Source organism: Oncorhynchus kisutch, linkage group LG23 (assembly GCF_002021735.2).
Source record: "Oncorhynchus kisutch isolate 150728-3 linkage group LG23, Okis_V2, whole genome shotgun sequence".
In the NCBI taxonomy this organism is placed as follows: Eukaryota; Metazoa; Chordata; class Actinopteri; order Salmoniformes; family Salmonidae; genus Oncorhynchus; species Oncorhynchus kisutch.
Window position 1 is genome coordinate 13,493,957 of NC_034196.2, and position 17,284 is coordinate 13,511,240.

Below are 17,284 nucleotides of genomic sequence, written 5' to 3' on the forward strand. Positions count from 1 at the left end.
CCGCGGATGCATCTATTCTATGCAACGACCATCTGTATGCCTGACGTATCCATTACAACAGAAACTATCCAGAGCTGCTGCGAAAGCGACAACTACGAAAGACATTGTGACTTCTGGGGAAGTTAATCAGAGACTCTCTGATGAACTGACTCTCCAGCAGTCAGACCGGCGATTCCAACAGAGAAGACAACAACGACATATGAACGTAAATATATACATACAACTTTTCTCGAATGAGCTGCCGTTCAAGTGCAAAGGATTAGCATTTCAATTAATATAATTATCAGCTGTATGTAGTGAATCCATTTTGTCTTTCCCGCCCTTTTATCTGTCCCCACCCCTTTCCATTGTCTACCAAGCCGTCATGCCTGTTTAGCCCACTTGAGACTTATCAATGCATTGTGTTAGTAACCAATATCAACTGTTTATGTATTTCTGTGATTATTTAGTTAGTAGATAAATAATTAAGCCAATTTGTATATTGCTGATTCATCATTTAGGCTAATGTTCGAGAAGGTAATGAGAACTCAGGTAATAATGCTACATTAATAGAAGACTAATCGATAAGATACGATAATATCTGAATAGTCGATTCGGGAAAGAGAGACTCTATAAACAAATTCCTGTGGTGCCTCGACTTCCTAGTTAATTAAAGTTTACATGATTAGTTTAATCACATACTAATAATTACACAGAAAAATGTATTTGATAATACAACAGTCTTCACATTAATGAATAGTCAGACACAACACATTTGAACAAGGCACACAATCAATTTGAGTGTTTCACCATGTATTTCGTATGGACAGAAATTGCAAAGGTGTCTCGGGTAGGCCTGTTACGTTGACCGTATTACCGCCACACCAGCATTCACGAGTCATGACCGCAGTCAAATTCCACGTGACCACTTAGTCAAGGTAACTAGGCTTCGCCAAAACTGCTCTCTGATGCCGCTGTTCTTATAAGCCGAGTCATTGCGCAATCGCATGTGAAAACAGATTTTTGACTGGCCACCATTCAAAAAATAATCCCAGCTTTCTTGTGCTGCTAAATTCTTAAAATGAAGCACGTCAATCTGCATTCCAACCGGTGTAGCCTACCAGGCATACATAGGCGCGGTGCATGAGTTTCAAGTTTGGGGGAATAACATTTTCACCATAAATGCACCTTTTATAATGAAGCATTCCATTCCATGTTTCATTACATTTGCAGACTTGTGTAAGGTAGCCTACTATTTTGCAATGTGATGAGTAGATTGAATAGTCATAATTTAGGCTAATAATGTAACTCAATCACTGTTTGCAAAAAAGACTGTTCAATGCATGGCTGAGCGTTCAATGCATGGCTGAGCGTTCAATGCATGGCTGAGCGTTCAATACATGGCTGAGCGTTCAATGCATGGCTGAGCGTTCAATGCATGGCTGAGCGTGTAGAGTAGGCCTGGGCTATATCAGATACGTTTCTTCTTCCTGCTGGAGGAATAAATGATTGTCCAAAAACAAACTTTTAAGTATCACTGACCCAACATTGATAAATAGTGAATATGTGCAGTGCGCACTCACCAGGGATATTGCCTATGCTCTCCGCTATTCGCTCAATTAAGTTGATAATTTTGATAACTAAAATACCTATTAGTCTTCTTTCTTCCCTGCAATAACCATTTGCTTTCCAAACTGTTTTCCCGCGATTTGTATTTTACATTTTTGAAATATGCCTGGCTTGGCCTCTAGCCTACTTTTCAGACAGTCGCAACACAGCAATAACCCTTTCCTTACGACTGTAGGCAATGCGATTTAAAACAATACACAACCACATTTAAAATAAAAAATAAAAAAAGATAATGAGTATCCTGTTTTGAATGATTTTATTTACTTATTTATGGACAGGAGTAGGCTAATTCGGCTATTTAATTTTGGCATTTTAATTGTATTTACTTTAGAGAAAGCTTAGTTTCCCCTCGCCTTATGAACTTGTCGCCTATGCTTGCATATTAAAAACTGAACCGCACGTAACCTACATTCGCTATTCGAGTGCAGGCTACAGATTTTTATAATTTTCTGTGGGCCATTATCAATCAAAAAATGATTCCACACCTACAGTACCAGTCAAAAGTTGACACATCTATTCATTCAATTTCTTTATTTTTTACTATTTGCTAAATTGTAGAATAATAGTGAAGACATCAAAACTATAGAAACCATTTTTTTTTAACAAATCAAAATATATATATTTTATATATGAGATTCTTCAAAGTTTCCACAGCTTTGCATGCTATTGGCATTACCTCAACCAGCTTCATGAGGTAGTCACCTGGAATGCATTTCAATTAACAGGTGTGCAATCTGTGCAATTCCTTTCCTCCTTAATGCATTTGAGGCAATCAGTTGTGTTGTGACAAGGTAGGATTGGTATACAGAATATAGCCCTATTTAGTAATGATTAAGTCCATATTATGGCAAAAGCAGCTCAAATAAGCAAAGAGAAACGACAGTCCACCATTACTTTAAGACATGAAGGTCAGTCAATCCGGGAAACATTTCAAGAACATTGAAAGTATCTTCAAGTGCAGTCGCAAAAACCATCAAGCACTATGATGAAACTGGTTCTCATGTTGACCGAAACAGGAAAGGAAGAACCAGAGTTATCTCTGATGCAGAGCATAAGTTCATTAGAGTTACCAGCCTCAGAAATGGCAGCCCATATAAATGCATTCCAGAGTTCAAGTAACAGAAACATCTCCACATCAACTGTTTAGAGGACACTGCGTGAATCAGGCCTTCATGGTCAAATTGCTGCAAAGAAACCAGTACTACAGGACACCAATAAGAAGAAGAGACTTGCTTGGGCCAAGAAACACGAGCAATGAACATTAGACCAATGGAAATCTGTCCTTTGTTCTGACAAGTCCACATTTGTTTTTTTTAAATTCCAACCGCTGTCTTTGTGAGACGCAGGGTAGGTGAACGGAGGATCTCCGCATGTGAGGTTCCCACCGTGAAGCATGGAGGAGTAGGTGTAATGGTGTGGGCGTGCTTTTTCTGGTGACGCTGTCAGTGATTTAATTTAGAATTCAAGGCACACTTAACCAGCATGGCTACCACCACATTCTGCAGCGATACGCCATCCCATCTGGTTTGCTCTTAGTGGGACAATCATTTGTTTTTCAACAGGACAATGACCGCAAACACACCTCCAAACTGTTAAGGCTATTTAACCAAGAAGGAGAGTGATGGAGTGCTGCATCAGATGACCTGGCTTCTGCAATCACCCGACCTCAACCCAATTGAGATGGTTTGGGATGAGTTGGACCGCAGAGTGAAGGAAAAGCAGCCAACAAGTGCTCAGCATATATGGGAACTCCTTCAAGACTGTTGGAAAAGCATTCTAAGTAAATTTGGTTGAGAGAATGCCAAGAGTGTACAAAGCTGTCAAGGCAAAGGGTGGCTACTTTGAAGAACCTCAAATATATAAAATATATTTTGATTTGTTTAACACTTTGGTTACTACATGATTCCATATGTATTTCATAGTGTTGATGTCTTCACTATTATTCTACAATTTAAATAAATAAATAAATAAAAACCCTTGAATAAGTAGGTGTCCAAACTTTTGACTGATACTGTATATTAGTAGGCTATACAGTGCATTCGGAAAGTATTCAGACCCCTTGACTTAAAAAAAATATATATATATATGTTACACCCTTACTCTAAAATGGATAAAACATTTAAAAATCCTCATCAATCTACACACAATACTCGATAATGACAAAGGGAATACAGGTTTTTAGAAATGTTTGCACATTATAAATAAACAGAAATACCTTATTTAAATAAGTATGAGAGTTGAAATAGAGCTCTGGTGCATCCTGTTCCCATTGATCATCCTTGAGATGTTTCTACAACTTGATTGGAGTTCACCTGTGGTAAATTCAATTGATTGGACATGATTTGGAAAGGCACACACCTGTCTATTCAGGTCCCACAGCTGACAGTGAATGTCAGAGCAAAAACCAAGCCATGAGGTCGAAGGAATTGTCCGTAGAGCTCCGCGACAGGATTGTGCACAGGTCTGAGGAAGGGCACCAAAAACATTCTGCAGCATTGAAGGTCACCAAGAACGTAGTGGCCTCCATCATTTTTAAATGGAGGCGTTTGGAATAACTAAGACTCTTCCTAGAGCTGGCCAACCGCCAAACTGCATTCGGGGGAGAAGGGCCTTGGTCAGGGAGTTGACCAAGAACCCGATGGTCACTCTGACAGAACTCCAGAGTTCCTCTGTGGAGATGGGAGAACCTTCCAGAAGGGCAGCCATCTCTACAGCAATTTTAGAATAAGGCTGTAATGTAACACAATGTGGAAGGAGTCTAATGGTCTATATACTTTCAGAATGCACTGTATGTAAAGACCAGATTCAATTTGACAATAGTCTGATGGGTGAAACACATGTATTCTTCTGTGGGTTGCTGTGGAAACAAGTGCCTGTTGGATACTTGCCATTTGAATTCACATTAACATAATTTCCTCTTGTGTACAGCCCTCTTAAAGTGGGTATTGGTCATGCCATAACCATACATCAGTATATGCCGTTTGGTACAGTACAAGTACAGTATGTCCCTGTGATCTATACTATGAGTAAAGGGTGGTTATGATTGCAGCATATTTTTGATGTAGGAACAACCTCCAGTAGTCTGCCTATATAGATGAGATCACAAGTACTCTCAGTAGCTAATATCTCCTGGCCAGGCATAGCCTGTGTGTTCTTGTTTGCGTACAGTACATCTATATAACGTGTGTGTGTGTTTGTGTGTGTTTATGAGCAGCATGTACAGTATTGTCTCAGTGTTGGGTCAGCCAGTAATAACAGGAGAACATAAACTCAATAATGGAAAGTGCTTCACATCAAAGCAGTCCCCCTCCTCATCTGTCTCTGCCTTCAATTGAATTTAAACTTATGCCCTCTCCCTGTTTTATTTAACACTTTGTTAAAGAAATAACCAAATGTCATGTTCTCACTTGAGTGCGGTCGGATGATGGCTTCTTCCCTGGTCCTGTGTTTTCCATAGAAAGTGGAAGTAGCTAGTTAGACCAGACAGCTGTACAACCGGTCATAATAAAGGCTCTGCTGCTTATGACTCGGCACTTAATTGGTCAACCGCTAGCATTGATTAGATGAGTCAATTCACCTGGTTTCCCTAATCAGCTGCTTATTCAGGGGTCAATACTGCAGACACTGCAGCCCACCGTAGACCTGATCCATCTGTCTCTGTACCTTTTTAGTGTTGGGCTATAAAGACACCTCTCCCTCCACTTCTACTTTCAGCAGCAGCGGCCTCCCAACAGACCCAAACCCAAAATGGCGGCCTCGTCTCCTGCGGCGGCGGTCAAGCTGTCGGCCAGCCGGAGCACGTCTGGCGCCAGGAGGAGAAGGACGCGTTGTCGGAAGTGCGAGGCGTGCCTGAGGACAGAGTGTGGAGAATGCCACTTCTGTAAAGACATGAAGAAGTTCGGAGGGCCAGGTCGCATGAAACAGTCCTGCATCATGAGGCAGTGTATAGCGGTAGGTCTCCGACTAATCTTAACTACAGTAAGTCTGTTTGGCTTTTTATTGTGGTATGTTTTAAATGGTCAAACTAAAACTATAGGGACATTATGTGTGTGGACGTTTTAGAGTGAGTTCCTAATATGATGTTTGTGGTCTCCAGCCTGTCCTGCCCCACACAGCGGTGTGTCTGGTGTGTGGAGAGGCAGGGAAGGAGGACACAGTGGAGGAAGAGGAGGACAAGTTTAACCGCATGCTCATGGAGTGCTCCATCTGCAATGAGATAGTCCATCCTCTCTGCCTCAAGGTAAACGGCTCAATGCAGTGTGTGGATGCTGTCACTGAGCCTCTCATATCTCTCTGTACGTGATCGATCGACTCAGTTGTGAGCACTTACGTTACTGCAGTGTATTTGTTTATGGTTGCCCTTCCTCCTATAGAGGACTCCTATGCTGCAAATGATCAATTATAGCTTTGCTTCTCACTGTCTCACTTTTACTTTTACTTGTGCTTCCTATCACCTTCACCCACGCAGTACTTTGTGTTCTTTTGTTCAGGTGAAAGATTCTGGTGGAGTTGTAAATGACGAGTTGCCAAACTGCTGGGAGTGTCCAAAATGCAACCATTCAGGGAAGACAGGGAAAGTAAGCATCTATGGGGGTGTGGAACCGGAATACTCTGAATATCTAGCCTCTGTTCAAGACATCAAATGTATCGTAAAAATACTTTAGAATTAAAAGTGTCCGGAAACAAATAGGCAAAAGATATAAAGTAGTCTTCTCTTGTTTCTCACCTTTTGGCCGTCAAGCAAAAAAGAGGACCAGGGTTCAAGTACGCGTCCAATCTTCCCGGGTCGCTGCTGAAGGACTCGCGATTGAACCGTGACATCAAGGAAGAGCCCGACCCGCCCAGTCTGCCAACATCACCCACTGGGACCACGGCAACCGTGGCCACAGTGAAGAGGAAGGCGGAGCGTGATGACACCCCCAAAACGAAAGCAGAGGAATCTCCTCCTCTGAAGAAACGTTCTCCCATGCTGTCTCTGGGCGGGCTGCCCCGACCCAGGCCTGAGGACAACCCTCTGAGGAAGAAGAGGATGCTGTTCGACATCAAAGATGAGGACGAGCCTCCTGTTGTCAAGAAAAAGGTGATTTATCCAACAGACTGATCAGCCTGATCATGGATAATTACGTTTATGATGAAGTATCTGTACTGAGCATTCCTCTTGATTTGAGAAAAATTGACAAGTTTATTTAGTCAAGATTCAATTACCAAACCGTAACCCTTGCCATTTGAGAATGGTAAACCCCTTACTTGTGAAACACTACTTGGGAGAAAAATGTAGAAGATTATATGTATAAGGCCACTTCAAAGTGTAAAGTGAGTAAGTAAGAAATGAATGTCAGAGTAACTGATCTGCTGCCTATGTTCCTTTACAGAAGAAGCCCCCAAAACCTGATGACCTTTTGATCCCCAAGCTGTTAAAGACCATCAAGCAAGAGCAAGTAGATGAGGACGACGAACACAAAGACCATGAAGATGAGGAGGAGGACAGATGCACAGCGGACAGGGTTGTAACTAAAGGGAAAAGAGAAGAGGAGGAAGAGGATGGAGATGAAGAGGAGGAGAAAGATGGTGGTGTAGAGGACAGTAAAGACGGTACAGTAAAGACTATGCTGAGTCCACTGCTACGGACGTCTAGAGCCAGAGAGAGTGACCAGTCCTGCTCCAGCTCTCCCCGGGCAGGGCCCAGCAGTGTAGGGTGCGATGCCCCAGAGAAGACACCTGGCCAGTTGAAGGCACGCAAGCGCCGCCGCCTCCCCAACAAAGAGCTGAGCAAGGAGCTGAGCAAAGAGCTCAATCTGGAGATTCAGAAGACCGAGGACTGCCTGGCCAATCAGAACCGCAGACCACTGAAGAGGGAGGACAGCCCAGCCAATAACAGCCGTCGACCCTTGAAAACTGAGGACACCTTGACCAATCCGAACCGCAGACCACCAAAAACAGAGGACTCTCCTGCCAATCATAACCGCAGGCCAATTAAGACTGAGGATGGTCTATCCAATCACAACCGCCGGCCATTGAGGACCGAGGACTGCTTAGTCAATCAGAACCACAGGCCAATGAAGACAGAGCCTGAGAGCGACGGGGAGGAGCCTAAGCCCAAGCGGCCACTCAACAACTGCACCAGTGACCTCGGAGACTGGCTCCACCCCAGGGGGCGGGAATTAAATGGGACGCCCCGCCAGCTCTCGCCTCTGGGGTGGAATCGCAGCCCTCCGATCACACCTATTTGCCCACGCCCTCCTCCCTGCCGCTCACCACCCAAGTGTGTCCAGATGGAGCGTCACGTGATCCGGCCGCCTCCCATCAGCCCCCCGCCAGACAGACTGCCCCTGGAAGACGGACAGACCCACATGATGCACAGGGAGGTGTGGATGGCCGTGTTCGGGCACCTCGCACACAGAGACCTTTGTGTCTGCATGCGCGTCTGCAAAACCTGGAACAGATGGTGAGTTTTCAGATGTGCTGTGGCTATCAGATAGAGCAAGGGGTCTGATACCAAGTTAAACCAGTCAGTCTTGTGAAATAGTGGGTTGTGCTTCTCATAATGGACCTTGTTCATTGGAACTACAGTATGAACACTAAGCTGTAAGGCTCTCTAGCCTAGAGCTCTCACCTCAGTGTAGCCCTTCCACAGCTGTAGCTATCGCGGCTGTGTGATCGTGTGCTGACCTTCGCCCCTGCCTCCCCAGGTGCTGTGATAAGAGGCTGTGGACGCGGATCGATCTGAACCGCTGTAAGTCCATCACTCCCCTCATGCTGAGTGGTATCATCCGCAGACAGCCTGTGGCTCTGGACCTCAGCTGGACCAACATCTCCAAGAAGCAGCTCAGCTGGCTCATCAACAGGCTGCCAGGTAAACACCAGAATAACAGAATGGTCTGAACTGTACTGTGTGTGTGTGTGTGTGTGTGTGTGTCTGTATCTCTGTCCATGGTTCTGGGTACACACTGGAACCATGGACGCGAAGCGAGGTGCCGACAGAGATGGCCGCCTCGCTTCGCGTTCCTAGGAAACTATGCAGTTTTTTGTTTTTTTACGTGTTATTTCTTACATTAGTACCCCAGGTCATCTTAGGTTTCATTACATACAGTCGAGAAGAACTACTGAATATAAGATCAGCGTCAACTCACCATCAGTACGACCAAGAATATGTTTTTCGCGACGCGGATCCTGTGTTCTGCCTTACAAACAGTACAACGGAGCGGATCCTATGCAGCGACCCAAAAAAACGACTCCGAAAGAGAGGGAAACGAGGCGGTCTTCTGGTCAGACTCCGGAGACGGGCACACCGTGCACCACTCCCTAGCATTCTTCTTGCCAATGTCCAGTCTCTTGACAACAAGGTTGATGAAATCCGAGCAAGGGTAGCATTCCAGAGGGACATCAGAGACTGTAATGTTCTTTGCTTCACGGAAACGTGGCTCACCGGAGAGACGCTATCCGAAGTGGTGCAGCCAACGGGTTTCTCCACGCATCGCGCCGACAGAAACAAACATCTTTCTGGTAAGAAGAGGGGTGGGGGCGTATGCCTTATGGCCAACGTGACATGGTGTGATGAAAGAAACATACAGGAACTCAAATCCTTCTGTTCACCTGATTTAGAATTCCTCACAATCAAATGTAGACCGCATTATCTGCCAAGAGAATTCTCTTCGATTATAATCACAGCCGTATATATCCCCCCCCAAGCAGACACATCGATGGCTCTGAACGAACTTTATTTAACTCTCTGCAAACTGGAAACAATTTATCCGGAGGCTGCATTCATTGTAGCTGGGGATTTTAACAAGGCTAATCTGAAAACAAGACTCCCTAAATTTTATCAGCATATCGATTGCACAACCAGGGGTGGAAAGACCTTGGATCATTGTTACTCTAACTTCCGCGACGCATATAAGGCCCTGCCTCGCCCCCCTTTCGGAAAAGCTGACCACGACTCCATTTTGTTGATCCCTGCCTACAGACAGAAACTAAAACAAGAGGCTCCCACGCTGAGGTCTGTCCAACGCTGGTCCGACCAAGCTGACTCCACACTCCAAGACTGCTTCCATCACGTGGACTGGGAGATGTTTCGTATTGCGTCAGATAACAACATTGACGAATACGCTGATTCGGTGTGCGAGTTCATTAGAACGTGCGTTGAAGATGTCGTTCCCATAGCAACGATTAAAACATTCCCTAACCAGAAACCGTGGATTGATGGCAGCATTCGTGTGAAACTGAAAGCGCGAACCACTGCTTTTAATCAGGGCAAGGTGTCTGGTAACATGACCGAATACAAACAGTGCAGCTATTCCCTCCGCAAGGCTATCAAACAAGCTAAGCGCCAGTACAGAGACAAAGTAGAATCTCAATTCAACGGCTCAGACACAAGAGGCATGTGGCAGGGTCTACAGTCAATCACGGACTACAGGAAGAAATCCAGCCCAGTCACGGACCAGGATGTCTTGCTCCCAGGCAGACTAAATAACTTTTTTGCCCGCTTTGAGGACAATACTGTGCCACTGACACGGCCTGCAACGAAAACATGCGGTCTCTCCTTCACTGCAGCCGAGGTGAGTAAGACATTTAAACGTGTTAACCCTCGCAAGGCTGCAGGCCCAGACGGCATCCCCAGCCGCGCCCTCAGAGCATGCGCAGACCAGCTGGCCGGTGTGTTTACGGACATATTCAATCAATCCCTATACCAGTCTGCTGTTCCCACATGCTTCAAGAGGGCCACCATTGTTCCTGTTCCCAAGAAAGCTAAGGTAACTGAGCTAAACGACTACCGCCCCGTAGCACTCACATCCGTCATCATGAAGTGCTTTGAGAGACTAGTCAAGGACCATATCACCTCCACCCTACCTGACACCCTAGACCCACTCCAATTTGCTTACCGCCCAAATAGGTCCACAGACGATGCAATCTTAACCACACTGCACACTGCCCTAACCCATCTGGACAAGAGGAATACCTATGTGAGAATGCTGTTCATCGACTACAGCTCGGCATTCAACACCATAGTACCCTCCAAGCTCGTCATCAAGCTCGAGACCCTGGGTCTCGACCCCGCCCTGTGCAACTGGGTACTGGACTTCCTGACGGGCCGCCCCCAGGTGGTGAGGGTAGGCAACAACATCTCCACCCCTCTGATCCTCAACACTGGGGCCCCACAAGGGTGCGTTCTGAGCCCTCTCCTGTACTCCCTGTTTACTCACGACTGCGTGGCCACGCACGCCTCCAACTCAATCATCAAGTTTGCGGACGACACAACAGTGGTAGGCTTGATTACCAACAACGACGAGACGGCCTACAGGGAGGAGGTGAGGGCCCTCGGAGTGTGGTGTCAGGAAAATAACCTCACACTCAACGTCAACAAAACTAAGGAGATGATTGTGGACTTCAGGAAACAGCAGAGGGAACACCCCCCTATCCACATCGATGGAACAGTAGTGGAGAGGGTAGCAAGTTTTAAGTTCCTTGGCATACACATCACAGACAAACTGAATTGGTCCACTCACACAGACAGCATCGTGAAGAAGGCGCAGCAGCGCCTCTTCAACCTCAGGAGGCTGAAGAAATTCGGCTTGTCACCAAAAGCACTCACAAACTTCTACAGATGCACAATCGAGAGCATCCTGGCGGGGTGTATCACCGCCTGGTATGGCAACTGCACCGCCCTCAACCGTAAGGCTATCCAGAGGGTAGTGAGGTCTGCACAACGCATCACCGGGGGCAAACTACCTGCCCTCCAGGACACCTACACCACCCGATGCTACAGGAAGGCCATAAAGATCATCAAGGACATCAACCACCCGAGCCACTGCCTGTTCACCCCGCTGTCATCCAGAAGGCGAGGTCAGTACAGGTGCATCAAAGCTGGGACCGAGAGACTGAAAAACAGCTTCTATCTCAAGGCCATCAGACTGTTAAACAGCCACCACTAACATTGAGTGGCTGCTGCCAACACACTGTCAATGACACTGACTCAACTCCAGCCACTTTAATAATGGGAATTGATGGGAAATTATGTAAATATATCACTAGCCACTTTAAACAATGCTACCTTATATAATGTTACTTACCCTACATTATTCATCTCATATGCATACGTAGATACTGTACTCGATATCATCGACTGCATCCTTATGTAATACATGTATCACTAGCCACTTTAACTATGCCACTTTGTTTACATACTCATCTCATATGTTATACTGTACTCGATATCATCTACTGTATCTTGCCTATGCTGCTTTGTACCATCACTCATTCATATATCCTTATGTACATATTCCTTATCCCCTTACACTGTGTATAAGACAGTAGTTTTTTTGGAATTGTTAGTTAGATTACTTGTTCGTTATTACTGCATTGTCGGAACTAGAAGCACAAGCATTTCGCTACACTCGCATTAACATCTGCTAACCATGTGTATGTGACAAATCAAATTTGATGATTTGATTTGATGTCACCAGTACTGTCTATTACAGTGCTTCTCTGTACTGAGGGCATTGACAGGAACATATTTAATGTGACTAGTTGCGATGGGTTTATGTTTGGCAATACTGTAATGCCGTCTTTGTTTCCATGGCTGGGCGAGCTGCTCCGGCATGTCTGACGCTTGTATCCCCAGGGTTTCCTTAAGTGTTTCAGCCCATTTGCTTTGTTTCTTATTAATTTATGCGGCGACTATAATTACATTTGCATAGTGATTTGTTTTTGTTTCCCTGTTTTTGAAGCCTCAGGTTAACGAGCTGTTGGAGACTAATATGATTCCTTGGAAAATGGAAAATCACAATTAGTCCCCCCCCCCCCCCCCCAAAGATTGAAAATAGCAGCAGAGAATGTTACACTAGTTGGAGGGAGGGAGCCCTAATGATGTTTTATTCAGACTTCTTTTTTTGGGGGGGGGGGGGGGGGGGGTGATGAGTGATGTCGAGTTTCGACCCCTGTTAACCCCTGACTGTTGTCCCTGCAGGTCTGCGGATGCTGCTGCTCTCAGGCTGCTCCTGGGTGGCTGTGTCTGCCCTCTGCACCGCCAGCTGCCCGCTGCTGAGGACCCTAGATGTCCAGTGGGTAGAGGGGCTCAAAGACGCCCAGATGAGGGACCTACTCTCACCCCCCACAGACAACAGACCAGGTATATTCCCACCATCCTCCAGTGTGTTAGAATGACCGTCTGGACACGTGGCGGGGAGTTTTGAACAGCATGTCCATGTGTTTTGCGATCCAGTCAGGCTGCTGCAGCCCATCCATGTCAGGTCTTGCTGTGCTCTCTGGTGCCCCCATGTGGCTGTCTTTACAGGCCACACAGCTGGAAACACTTGGACCTGATTGTGCTCCGAGTAAGGAAGCTTAAAAACAACTTGACACATTCAATCTCTCCGTCTCTTTCTGTCTCTCCTTCTCTAGGTCAGCTGGACAACAGGAGTAAGCTGCGGAATGTGGTGGACCTGCGTCTGGCCGGGCTGGACATCACAGACACCTCCCTGCGCCTCCTCATCCGCTACACGCCCCAGCTGACCAGGCTGGACTTGAGCTACTGCAACCACGTCACTGACCAGTCGGTCAACATCCTGACCGCGGCTGGGACCACCACCAGGGACTCGCTCACTGACATCAACCTCTCTGGTAGGAGGATACAAGGCCGTGTTACAATGCCTACTATCACTACGGACAATGACTATGTCCGAATGTCCCTACAGCCTACTGTTTACTGAGAGTATTTACGACTAACCGTAACAGTACTAGTCACTAGTTAGAACATATTGGTTAGAATCCAGACACAGCCATTGACTGTCCGTTGCAACGTTCAATCGGTGCTTCATGGCATAGGTCTTGGCATGTTTCCTATTCATTGGTTCATGCTCATGGCATGTTCCCTACTGAGAGGAATGCACCCCCCCCCCCCCCCCCCCATGGATGCCAATATGAATATAGGGCTGGGCGATATGGCCTAAAAATCATGTCTGCGGGGCGGTTCACGATATATCTTTCTCGAACGTTTTCTCACAATAAGACACAGCCATTAACAGACAATACACCTCATATCAAACAGTCAGGAATGATCTAATGAATTTAGGGCTTGTTAAGTTAAACCTAGGCTAAATAGAATCCTTCCACAACCGTAAGACCCACTAATAATGTAATTATTTTATTAAAATAGTTTAACCTACTTTTGTGGTGTTGCAATAATCACTGATCTGGCTTTCAAGTGTGTTAATGACAAAGCCCTTTTTGTTATAAAATTACCCAGAACCATGTGTAATGCAAATCCACTAATGATGACGAACTTCTTCAGGCGGACATTATAGAAAACGAACACAGGTCTCATAAACAATATCTCAAACACAAGCCCACATGCTAGCGAGGAGCCAGCTAATATTCATATTTTGAGTCTAGCCAACTTGGATCTATTTTCTTGCTAAAAAGGCAGAACAGTTGAACTGTTATGAACACACCCTCCTGTCCGTCTCCAACTGTGTGAACAACATAGCGATTCTGTTGGACCAAACCTCAAATTCAAACCGATTGTTGTCAGAGAGGAAGAAGCTATTTTGTCATGAGTGGTAAGGGGAGGGACTTGGGGTCTGTGTGCGACTAGAAATGTGCACGCAGCACAGAAGGTGCGAAGGACATCAAAAAGACAGAACGCTCAAAAACATAGACATTTGGAACATCGCGCTAAAACATACATTCAAATAAATGTTATAGATTGCGCAGCCCTATATAAATAGCTTTAATTGTGCCTATTTGTGATGCTCTATTGGAGCCAATGGGGCGGAGTAAAACTAGGGCTCACAGTCCCCCCGGAGTGAAGCTCCACTACAAAACATGACTGAAACCCCCCCCCCCCCCCCATGTTTCTCCACTCTGAGTAGTGCCCTTAAAGGTTGGATCAATGAGAGATAGACATTTCCATTATGAGACAGTCAGGGGGAACCATGTGGCAGTCAGACTAATGAGGTCTCTGGCACCACTGATGTCGTATCCACCGTCAATCACTCACTGACGGAACCGCTTGAAAGCTTGTTAATGGAGCACTTGAAATCCCCATGCACATGACTACGGTGAGATTTTGGGTTGAATCTTATATCCTAGAAAACAAACGAGCGGTAGGTGTATAGGAGGAGCCTATCTGTCTGTATACGCACTAAAGATACTGAATGGTCTCCTATTACATCAACCTATCTTCCTCCTCCCTCTCCTCTGCAGTGTGCAACAGAGTCACGGACCAGTCGCTGGCCTACTTCAAGCGCTGTGGAAGCATCTGTCACATTGACTTGCGCTACTGCAAGCAGGTGACCAAGGAGGGCTGTGAGCGGTTCGTTGCTGAGATGTCAGTGAGTGTACAGTTTGGACTTGTAGAGGAGAAACTACTGCAGAAACTCTGCTAGCGGTTGAGAGAGAGACTGCGCTGTATGCACTCGCTTAGTTAGGACACTCTTCAGAATAAGGAACCGTCAAGGGTGGCGTCATCGCCATGGAGAAAGTGTTGCATTTGACAGAGGACATTTTTACAAGTGACTGTGGCTCTGATACTCATTGAATGCCTCTTGTGCTGCTGAAACAATCATGTTTTCCAAAACAGGATTTTCAACATGTAAAAGGCCACCTGGCATTACTGGACATTTGACAAAAGCATGTTTTTCCCCCCACCCCCGTTTTGTCTATTGCCAAGATATTTAAGTTATTTTTTTATTTCTGCAAATGAACAGGCAGTGTATGTTCACAACGGTGAAGTTTGACTTCTTTTGTTTAGTATGTACTGTTGTTGCAGTGCACAGTTTATGCATTACACATCAATATTTTTGTATCAGGAAGTGTTTCATACTTTTATGTGCAGGGTTGAATGCACTGATTTACAGTACCATTTTTGATGGACAGTAATTCAATCTGTCTCTTGTTTTTTATTCTTTAGACTGTAGATTTATGCCAAGAGCAGTAGCTTGTTTTCTGTACGGCTGTTTTATATGTCATTTATTTAAGTGCTGAGGTTCATTTTTATGCGTGTAATTGTCTGTACAGTACACAGATACGTTCTCCTTTTCATGTTTTACTCAACTTAAATTTCGAAATATCTAGAAGAAAAAATCTATTTGTACTGTTTGACAAATAAATATTACTGTCCTTTCCAAGGTTTATCAAGTCCGTATGAGTAGGCACCAGTGACTGTTTGCAAGAGGAAGCATCATAAGGCTGATTTAAAGTCTACTACTGCATACCAAGAATCTGTCCGTCTTCATATACCAGGCCGGTGTGACATTATCATGGTCTGTGTTGTTTTTTCACAAGGGATTCCCACACCTATGGATGCAAGTTTGAAGTAAACACATGCTTTTGAATAAAACCAATACAGTATGTACACTGAGTGTACAAAACATTAGGAACACCCTCAGTTTCAGGCCATGGACTCTACAAGCTGTCGAAAGCGTTTCACAGGGGTGCTGGCCTATGTTTTCTCTCCAATGCTCCCCACAGTTGTGTGAAGTTGGCTGGATGTTCTTTGGCTGTTGGACCATTCTTGATACACACTGGAAACTGTCGTGTGAGAAACCCAGCGCCGTTGCAGTTCTTGACACTCGAACCGGTGCGCCTGGCACCGACTACCATACCCCGTTCAAAGTATAGGTGGCTGGCGGCACTTTAATTGGGGAGGACGGGGCTCATAGTAATGGCTGGAACGGAATAAATGGAATGGTATCAAACATGATTCCCATGTGTTTGATACCCATTCCATTGACTCCTTTCCAGCCATTACTATGAGCCCCGTCCTCCCCGCCAAAGCCTCCTGTGGTTCAAAGGCACTAAATCTTTTGTCTTGCCCATTCACCCTCTGAATGGCATACACACACGTGTCGATTGTTTCAAGGCTTAAAAATCCTTCTTTAACCTGTCTCCTCCCTTCATCTACACTAATTGAAGTGGATTTAATAAGTGACATCAATAAGGGATCATAGCTTTCACCTGTATTCACCTGGTCAGTCTGTTTTGGAGAAGAGCCAGGAGTTACTAATGTTTTGTACATTCAGTGTATATGATCTACTGGGGTACTGTACGGTCAGTGTCTGACAGGTAACTAACTACTTTATATTATACCTTAATTACACTGGTTGTAAGTAGTGGCTTTTTTGTGTGTATGCAGGCTATTATTAGACTATATACACTGAGTGTATAAAAAAAAGGGTATGTACAGGAAATGACAAAAGTATGACTACTAGGGGCTTCTAATTGATGTTTTGATAAATCTCCTTTTTGTATGTGGACAGGTCTAACTACCAATCACCGTGTCTTCCCTGTGTGGTTGGGAAATGTATTAGTATATAATTGGTTCAACTGTATATACTGTAAATCTTCCGCTTAGAGAAACTAGTTTGTGACTTTTGAGTTATTAAAAACTCATCCTAAATACCGAGCTCTCTATTTTTGGTCACTTTTTTCCCCCCCACAATCGTCTTAATTTATCTTTTTGTTCATAACCAGTCTGTGCAATATGTAAACAAAACATGTGTGAAATATGTTTAAAATGTCATACATTGGAGTATCTATGAATGTTTTTTAGGTTCTGAAATAAATACCTTAAACATCAAATCTAGAGTAGTATGCCATTCTGTCAACATTGCATTCATTAAACCAGGAATAAACAATTCATTGATGGTAGCCTGTCGGATACAGCAAGAAGTGTGTTAAA

At 44.9% G+C, this 17,284-nt stretch overlaps 1 protein-coding gene across 8 annotated transcripts in view; it reads left to right on the forward strand.

The window, feature by feature from the left end:
• Positions 1 to 17,184, forward strand: part of kdm2bb (lysine (K)-specific demethylase 2Bb) — a 55,477-nt gene extending 38,293 nt beyond the window's left edge. For 3 of the 8 annotated variants that reach the window (XM_031802849.1, XM_031802844.1, XM_020457923.2), the window contains exons 13-21: positions 5,323 to 5,559; positions 5,705 to 5,848; positions 6,099 to 6,185; positions 6,341 to 6,688; positions 6,981 to 8,053; positions 8,298 to 8,461; positions 12,572 to 12,733; positions 13,006 to 13,224; positions 14,809 to 17,184. In XM_031802849.1, the coding sequence (XP_031658709.1) occupies positions 5,323 to 5,559; positions 5,705 to 5,848; positions 6,099 to 6,185; positions 6,341 to 6,688; positions 6,981 to 8,053; positions 8,298 to 8,461; positions 12,572 to 12,733; positions 13,006 to 13,224; positions 14,809 to 14,990 (2,616 nt within the window). In that variant the 3' untranslated portion in view covers positions 14,991 to 17,184. The remainder of the gene's footprint in view (positions 1 to 5,322; positions 5,560 to 5,704; positions 5,849 to 6,098; positions 6,186 to 6,340; positions 6,689 to 6,980; positions 8,054 to 8,297; positions 8,462 to 12,571; positions 12,734 to 13,005; positions 13,225 to 14,808) is intronic. The other 5 variants (XM_031802846.1, XM_031802847.1, XM_031802845.1 and 2 more) reach the window with 4 other exon arrangements.
• The last annotated feature ends 100 nt before the right edge of the window (positions 17,185 to 17,284 follow it).